The sequence below is a fragment of the Monosiga brevicollis genome, genomic scaffold, assembly GCF_000002865.3.
Source record: "Monosiga brevicollis MX1 MONBRscaffold_45 genomic scaffold, whole genome shotgun sequence".
Lineage (NCBI taxonomy): Eukaryota > Choanoflagellata > Craspedida > Salpingoecidae > Monosiga > Monosiga brevicollis.
In genome coordinates, this window is record NW_001865082.1 from 121,868 (window position 1) to 130,490 (window position 8,623).

Consider the following 8,623-nt stretch of genomic DNA (forward strand, 5'->3'; position numbering starts at 1 on the left):
CACGGACCAACTCTCCAGTTGCCTTATCAAAAACGAGATGGAGGAGAAGAAGGTCGAGGGCACCAAATATGCGGTCAAGGATCGAGATGGTGGCGGCAGCCCGACGACCACCAGTCCGCACTGGCTCTGGCTGGCCGTCAGGTGTACGCGGCCGGCCTCGGCCAGCCACATGCCTCCGCCGAAAGTTGCTCGCCCGCCACTACACGGTGCAGGATACACAATGAGGGAACTTGTGATGTTACTTATGTTTTCAAACGTCAAGTAAGTGGGGTGTGGGGGTGTGGGGCGCGAAACAAACCAGTGTTGTGAGGTGATGGGGGCGCGGCTTGCTCCAGGCTGACTGGGATGGAACAGCAACAGATCGACGCTTGTCGATGCAAGGGGGGCCTGTCTTTGTTGGGTTGGATGCGTCAGCAAGCACAGGCTGATCCAAGGGAGCAGCAACGCCCGTAGTAGCCACATCCATGGCTGCATCTATCACGGCCATAGTCAAGTCGAATGTGTTCAACCGTGTACATGAGCATGATGCGGCAGATCAGGTGGCCGGGACTAGCATGATGAGATGCCATTTGATGTACCACTTTCAGTAGCTTCTGTTGGTTCTGGTGTTGGACCATGGCTGCGACAGATGAGGGCGCGCAGGTGGGAGATGAGTTGAACCAGAATTAGAGTCATAGAAGAGAAGAGCAGACATACTCGCGCTCAGCCTCCTGCCGATATGCAGCAACCCAGCCCAGGCAAAGGAGACGGCGAAAACGAAGCTCGTGGTTTTGAAGAACGATGGCTTCATTGGCCAAGGCAACCAACTCGCTTTCAGGCGGAGGCTATGTGGCAAACAGGCGATGGGCGAAGGCGCATGCGTCAGCCATTGAAAAAGTCCAGGCATAACCTAAGAAGCGAACGAACGGGCACCAGCGTACCTGGGCGCGGCTGGAGAGCAAGGTTTTGACGACTTCGACAGCCCCTTCAAGTATGGCAAAGTGAAGTGGTGACATTGGCGCTTGGCCGTCCACGAAATGATGCTTGCGATCTGCATCCATGCCAATCAACTGCAGGTCACGTACCCACAAGTGGGGGCAGATGTCGGTGAGAGACGAGCGCGTGGTGCATCGTAAAAGCAAGAACCATACCTTTACATAAGCATTGGTCACGTGTTCATCGTGTCGGCGGCACGCCGCCACAAGCGAGGCGTTGAAATCTGCACGCCGCTCGCGAAAGACCCGCAGCGCTCGAAGCTGTAAGGGCGAGTGAATTGTGAGCTTAGTTTGCATGCGGAATCACACTTTTGACGGAACCAGAGGGCAATCGTTGCTCGATACGGACCCGTTCATCATCGGAGAGGATGGCCACGTGAGATAATAGCACGACACAGCCATAGGTCTGCAGGGAGGCATGGTCTGGGAAGTTTTGCATCGTGGACAGCAAAACCTGCAACGAACCAAAACCAAATGAGCCTGCTTACAATGCTGTTTTCTAGGCTTTGCACGAACAGGGCTGACCTGAAGCTGATCCGTTGTCATGTACTCGCTGATATGTCCCCTCTGTGCCAGCCGCGCCAATAGACCCAGCACATTTTCGGCAAGCGCCACCTAGATCCCGCGGGCAGCGCCACGAAGGGTCAGCATCGCCGATCGGCAAACATCATTCATTGGAAAACCTTTCAAGGTGCTGGTGCTGCTGAGCGTTTGCTCTTTCTGAAGATGATGATCGTGGGGGGGGGGGGGCATATTGGTTGTAAAGACTTACGTGTTCCGGTTTGGCGCGAAGTACGCGGATGAGAGCAGCGGGAACACGATATTGGATGAGGATGCGGTGTGTGGCTGGACACACGGAGAGGTTGGTCAGGCAGAGTGCCGCATGAAACAAAACATCAATGGTTGTGTCTTGCTCGAGCAGCCTACGGATCATGCACGTCCAGGAGCATACACGTGTGAGGAGGCACGAACGATGAAGCGAGGGTGGCACTTGGGTTTGGCAGGCGGGCTTTGAGAAGCGGCAGGGTCGCACCGGAGTGCCAGTGCATGGGCCTGGCAATCAAGCAACGTGCGGGCGACCACTTCTTGACGCGTATTGGCAAGGTTGGCAAGGCAGGTAATGGCGCATTCTAAGATGGGGGTCTTGTCTTCGTGGTGCCCAGAGACGGCGATGACGGCTTCAGCCACGCCGTCTGAGAGCGAAGGATGATGCACGGGCATTGAGGCATTGAGACCTGTTCTCAACAAGGAGTTTGCGCAGGGACTGGGGTGTTATTTTTGTGTCAGTGATGGGGCCAGCATGCTACTCACCTTTGACAAGGATCTCAGTGGTCAGTTTGTGCAGAGCCAGATTACTGAGGGTGGCCAGGCTCATTTGGACGAGTTCGGCATCGGAGCTGTGCGCGTGCATGGCACGCACGACATAGACATGGGTTCGGCTTTCGACAAGTGGCAAAACATTGGCGTGGACGGTGGAGTATGCACAGAGTGAATTGATGCAGTGTCGCAAGCAAGCGGCATCATCCCGGTATCGATCCATGGCTTGGTATAACTAAGAGCGAGCGGTTGGGTGAATGGATAGGGACGGGCTAGTTTAGAAGTTGCATGAGCAATGGGGACGTGGCTAAAGACGTACAGCGCGAAGGGCCGTGGCTGGTCGCGCATTGGTCACTATGTAGCACGGGCGCAGGCCGGTAGGGTCAGGTGTTGCCAAATGATGGGAGGTGGGAGACAGGGTTGCAAACTGAGATGCTGGAGGGTAGGGCCTCTGAATCAAATCCCGGCGAGAAGCGGAGGGTACATACTGGTCTGGCTACCAAGAATGGGCATGAAGCGGAGAAAAACCGTGTTAAGCAACGTTTCACGCTCGAGCGGCGTGCCCTCGAAATTGGTAATGAGTGCCAAAGCATCATTGAGCTCCCAGTCCTGAGCCCAAAAGTCGACCACATCGAAATGGCGGGACCGAGCTGAAGCAGCCCGCGCACCATCCGGCGCAACTGCTGGGTGGTCGGTCTCAGGAACTGGGGTCGGGGTATTCGCGCTTGAGCTCACGGCTCGGGCCGTGTCTTCTGGCGTTTCCATCCAAGCGGTCACTAATTGTTCGCGAGATTGTGTTGGTGCGATGTCGGCTGATGCTCAGAGCATGCAGAACGGTTCATGTAGCATCGGTCCGTGCAGTCAAAAAGAGTAGGCCAATGACCTCCACATTGCGCGGTGTCGGGCGCGGCCCTCTCACGAGCTGATGCCCAGCGCCCTTGCCCTCGCTGTCGATGGGCTCGAGCAATCAAAAGACTCGTGCGCGCAGCGGGTCGGTCCACGTGCACCTGCAAAGGCCGGCAGAAAAGCTGATGCATGAGTGCATTTAAATTCCCAAGCCTCTTGCTCCCATCAGCCCAACAGTCCCCCTCTGTCCTCCCTGGGCGAGTCGACACCAAGCAAGCGCACGCACCAAACCTGGCCTCGACGACGACGGCGGCGACGCCACAAACGAGAAGACGGCGGTGGCCGACGTGAGGCTCACAAGTCACTGAAAATACGAGAGAGAGAGAGGTTGTGTGTGTGAGAGAGAATGAAGAGAGAATGAAGAGAGAGAATGAAGAGAGAGAGAGAGAATGAAGAGGGAGAGAGAGAGAGAGAGAGAGAGATTTAGAGAGAGAGAGAGATTTAGAGAGAGAGAGATTTAGAGAGAGAGAGATTTAGAGAGAGAGAGATTTAGAGAGAGAGAGAGAGAGAGATTTAGAGAGAGAGAGAGAGATTTAGAGAGAGATTTAGAGAGAGAGAGATTTAGAGAGAGAGAGAGAGATTTAGAGAGAGAGAGAGAGAGAGAGAGAGAGAGAGAGAGACACACAGAGAGAGACAGAGAGAGACAGAGAGAGAGAGACAGAGAGAGAGAGAGATTTAGAGAGAGAGAGAGAGAGAGAGAGAGAGAGAGAGAGAGAGACAGAGAGAGAGAGAGAGAGAGAGAGAGAGAGAGGGAGAGAGAGAGATGGTTCTTTGGGTTATTTTAGAGGTGTCAAGTTTAGAAAGAAAGCATGGCGGAGACGGGAGCTGTGGCAGCGGCCACGTCGGCAGCGTCGGCAGCGGCGGCGACGACGACCACAGGGGGCTTGAGCGGGCGGAATACGATCGCCAATGGGGCAGCGGAGACGAGCACCGAGGGCCTGCCGGCTTACGGGGGTGTGTATGTGCGAGGCGTGCTCTATCCGAGCTTTATGAAGGAGGAGCAGGTGGCGCTGCTGAATGAGCAGAACGAGAGCGAGTCGTCGGACATCTTCCTGGTGACCTACCCCAAGACCGGTACCACGATGACCCAGCACATGCTGAGTCTGATTCTGAACGATGGGGAACAGCCCGAGCGCCACATGATGGACGAGGTGCCCTGGATTGAGAAGGAATTTTGTGTCGGCGGCCTCAACATGGACAAGCTGGCGGCACTTCCGCGCCCCCGTGCCTTTAAGACACACGCCAGCTATCACATGTTCCCGGCAAAGAACATGAGCACCCCCCGACTCATCATCATCACGCGCAACCCCAAGGACACCGCCGTCTCCCTCTTTCACCACATGCGCAACAAGAAATCCTTTGATTTCGAAGGCACATGGGACGATTTTTTCGCCATGGTCCGTGTTTTGATGATGACTTGAAGACCTGGGATGATCCGAACGCTAGTTTGCCGGGGCACTTTGTGTGGATGCTGGCTTACTCATGTGTTGCAATGCCTGCCACTCTGGGCTCCTTGGGCCGGTACGGCACCTTGTGCGTGCGCATGCAATCGCTATGCAGATGAAGCAGGAAACCGTCGAGAGCAGCAACTTCTTCAAGTGGCATGTCAGTACTTGCGATAGGCGATCGCGCCTGTTTGAACGTTCACTGTGGCTCTATCCTCTCATGTTTGTGTATTCGGGGGAACGCCTTGCAGGCACCCTATTGGAAGGCTTATCGGGAGGGCCGCATCAACGCCCTATGGCTGCACTACGAATGGGTCACGGAGCATTTGGAGGAAGCCGTGGCCAAGGTGGCCGCCTTTGTCGACAAAGATTTGCCCTCGGAAACCGTGAAGAAGATTGCCTCGGCCTGCACGCTCGACTCGATGAAGGCCAACCCCAAAGCCGATTGCTCTTGGATCTCTGGCAAACAAGGCGATGCCAAGCACTTGCGCAAGGGCGGCAAGGGCGGATGGATGGATGTGTTTACCAATGAACAAAACCAGGAGATGAACGGCTGGATCCAGACCTGGGCTACCCTTATGCCCGATCTCGACTGGGACTATGGCGTGTAGATGTCACCTACTTGCTCCAATTGTACCCAGTTTCTGGTTAGATGGCTCACAGCGCTGCATTCGCACCGGGAGCGCAAAAGCTACATCAGAGGGGACACGGAGGCAGGCAGGGAGGCATGGTTTGTGGTAGGCTGTGCAAGAAACATGCCTGCAGGGCCAGGGCTCACAACACGGCCATGATAATGAGGAACCGTCGCAAACCACTCAAACATGTCCCTACACCACGTCGTAGTAGTGCTTTCGTGCTTTCCTACGTTGGTGCGTTTCTGAAGCTCTTTATTGCCAAAGTGCTTTAGGTCTTTCCTGTGCTTGAGTGCCTGACTGACCTTGGTGCTTTACTGCCTGCCTGCCTTCGTGCCGTCTCCGTGACACAAGGGGACACAGGGCCATCGTGCTCTACACCTTCGTCATGCTTTTGAACCCCTAAGTGGCTTCGTCATGGTCATGGGTGATGTTGGATGACCTCATTGGCGCGCAACACCCGATTAACGACACACTTTATTACACTTCCGCATGTGCCCTGAAAGAAAGACGAAGCAACACACACACACACACACACACACACACACACACACACACACACACACACACACACACACACACACACACACACACACACACACACACACACACACATTTTTTATTTTATTTTTTAATTTTTGTGAGCAAACGACGACGGCGACCAACGGGTGAATGGCAGTGCGACGCTTGAGCGGTTTGCAGCGGCAGGTGCTGAACCTGTATCGCGATTGTTTGCGGGCTACGTATAACAAGCCGATGGTATGTCTATGTCTTAGAGCGAGTAGGGGTGCAGAACAGGCTTGTGGCCAGGGGTCAATGCTACACAGCAGGCAGCCAGCCGAGCTTGGTCACCACAGCTCGTTTCTTCACGGAGCATCTTGTTTGGCACTGCAGGAGGCACAGCCGGCGTTTCGGTCATTTATTCGGAGCCAATTCAAAGACAACGCTCATCTCAAGCGGACCAATGTCCTGCAGATCGAGTATCTCCTCCGACGCGGCAACAAACAGTTACAAGTTCTCAAAAGCCCTCACGTGCGTGAGCTCAACATGGGTGGGAAACGGCCGTAAGAGTGCCGTGCACAAGCATTGTGCCAATCCCCTGACAGCCGAGCTGTTTGATGTTCTTTTATGACACCTGGCTTTTTTTTGGTCTGATGTTTGGGGCTTTGTCCTTCAAACACACTTCTTCTACCCAACAAACGTCCTCGAGAGCCAATGTGCAGTTTCTTGCACCAAAACCATGGAGCTCACAACCTCCCAGAGACTGTGTCTCACAGGCCATGCGTACTCATCAATTGACACCTTGATGCCTCAACCCATGAGCACCACCGGGAACAAACACACAGAGAGGTGCATGCAGCCTGGGCCTGCCATGTTCCTCATTCAACGCCGCGACGTTTTCCGTGCTCGCTTGGGAGGTGGCGCTTGGCTCTCCTCAATCGCGCGCTCCAAATCGTCTTTTTCTGTCAGATGCACACCGACCGAGCAGCGACGGGAGTGCGCCGTGATGTAGCCGTAAATATTGAGAAGAATTGCAATAGTAATACAAAACTTACCCGCTGTAAGCTGCGCCATTATGCCATGCATCTTCGCGACCTCTGCCGTGATGCTCTGGCACTCGGGCGATTCAATCTTTTCCTGCACCGAATGAAGGTCCACTAACACTCTACCCCAATCACACAGACAGACAGACAGACAGACAGACAGACAGACAGACAGACAGACAGACAGACAGACAGACAGACAGACAGACAGACAGACAGACAGACAGACAGACAGACAGACAGACAGACAGACAGACAGACAGACAGACAGACAGACAGAAAGACAGACATATATGAGAGTGGGCACAGTGAAGCGTACAACACTTTTCAAAATCAACCAGGCAAGGATCTCAAAGAGTGCGTCGAGGCTTTAGGGCAACGACCAAATTGAAACTTACTGTGCGAGTTTCTCGGTCATCTTCAAAAGTTCTTCAGCGGCGCGACCCGCTGCTGCTAGTTCTCGCATTTCCAGGCTCTCAACACGCAAGACCTGGAAAAGCATGTTGTGGTAAGCGCATAGCCAATGAACAGGAGACAGTCGAAAGACGATTCAAACTGCCCACACTATTCGTCAGCAAAAAGCTTCACACGCACCACGTTAGGGCCTTCTTTGGGCATGGCCTTGCGGGTACTGCAAATAATGCCGTGTGAGTCGATCGTGTTTCCATCCAAGGTCAGAATGCTCGGAATGGGAAGGCGAGAACGCTGCGACTTGTTGAACGCGACTGCCGCTGCACGAAAGTCCATTCCTTGAGCAATTGTTGGAAACACCGCAATGTTGCTGTAAAGCGAGGCCATCACTGCAGCAATATCATTCTGCAAAGTTCGTCGTTTGCAAATCAGGTCAGCTCAAGTGTGACGCGTGCCATCCGAGAAAGCGAGCATGTTTTGCTCTCATGCCTCGACTCTCAGTGATCAATCTCTGACTTTTGCTCATTCAGACAAGCAAGGCCACGTACTCGTTTCACCCCAATGAAAGTCTCGAGCATCTTCCCACCGTAATCACCCAGCAATGGGTGCAGCGGCTTCGGCTCGCGAAATTCCAGCATATCCAGTGATAAAATCGAATCGCCTCGACTCTATGAAACGCGCACAACACACATTTGCTCACGTGAAAACCTTCGTGTCATTCAAGCAAGTGATAATATACGGCACAGTGCTTCAAGCAAAGATTCTTTTCCGCTGAATGCATACTTGTCGCTTGGCCGCTTCTTTATTTTCCACAAGCAGCAAATCAAGCCGACCGCGCAGGTACCAAGACACGGCTGCCTGCGCCTCTCGACTGTTGACCGTCAAAAATTGACCCAAAAAACCAATGACCGCCGGATCCCCTGATCGACACTCTCGAGGATATGATTGGTGGCGAGGCAGGCCCTAAGGTCATCAGAAGAAAAAGCATAGAAAAGAAATCATAACGCCACCATTCAAAAAGGCACCGCATTCACATCTGTACGCATGCACGGTGCTTGGTGCTACAATCCATACAGCGGGCCAAAGCTCGCACCTGCCCCGAGTCACGATTGCGCCTCTGTTCCAAAGCCATGTGCAGCTGGACACACAACTGTCTGGCAGCCGTCACGTCCAAAAAAACTCGCTGGTCAATGGCATGACCCAGTCTCGTTGCTGCTACAAGGTCTTTTCGCTCGGCTACGGCGTGTGCAGCCAGAAGCCGTTCCCGCACCTCGCTTTTGTCCCCCCAATGCCCACAGCACGAAAACCCACAGTGACAGCGGTCATAAATCGAAATGTGGACTATGAGCCTTGATAGTGATGCTGACGTTTGGGGGGGGGGGGGGGGGGGGGGG

At 54.0% G+C, this 8,623-nt stretch overlaps 3 protein-coding genes across 3 annotated transcripts; 1 reads left to right on the forward strand and 2 right to left on the reverse strand.

Moving 5' to 3' along the window:
* Window positions 1-861: 861 nt before the first annotated feature.
* Window positions 862-3,514, reverse strand: MONBRDRAFT_34672 (uncharacterized protein; the record flags this gene model as incomplete). The annotated part of the gene is made up of 10 exons (XM_001750651.1): window positions 3,424-3,514; window positions 2,780-3,298; window positions 2,611-2,645; window positions 2,286-2,526; window positions 2,008-2,167; window positions 1,747-1,897; window positions 1,440-1,589; window positions 1,065-1,235; window positions 921-1,030; window positions 862-889 (listed from the first exon to the last, which is right to left on the reverse strand). Exons 2-10 carry the CDS (start codon window positions 3,054-3,056, stop codon window positions 862-864), a joined length of 1,323 nt encoding a protein of 440 aa, XP_001750703.1. The 5' UTR covers window positions 3,057-3,298; window positions 3,424-3,514.
* A 140-nt stretch (window positions 3,515-3,654) lies between these two features.
* MONBRDRAFT_34673 (uncharacterized protein) lies at window positions 3,655-4,499 on the reverse strand (the record flags this gene model as incomplete). The annotated part of the gene is made up of 2 exons (XM_001750652.1): window positions 4,276-4,499; window positions 3,655-3,966 (listed from the first exon to the last, which is right to left on the reverse strand). The coding sequence occupies exons 1-2, from the start codon at window positions 4,390-4,392 to the stop codon at window positions 3,655-3,657; spliced, it is 429 nt and encodes a 142-aa protein (XP_001750704.1). The 5' UTR covers window positions 4,393-4,499.
* Window positions 4,469-5,292, forward strand: MONBRDRAFT_34674 (uncharacterized protein; the record flags this gene model as incomplete). The annotated part of the gene is made up of 3 exons (XM_001750625.1): window positions 4,469-4,594; window positions 4,758-4,802; window positions 4,894-5,292. 3 exons carry the CDS (start codon window positions 4,469-4,471, stop codon window positions 5,251-5,253), a joined length of 531 nt encoding a protein of 176 aa, XP_001750677.1. The 3' UTR covers window positions 5,254-5,292.
* Between the last annotated feature and the right edge of the window lie 3,331 nt (window positions 5,293-8,623).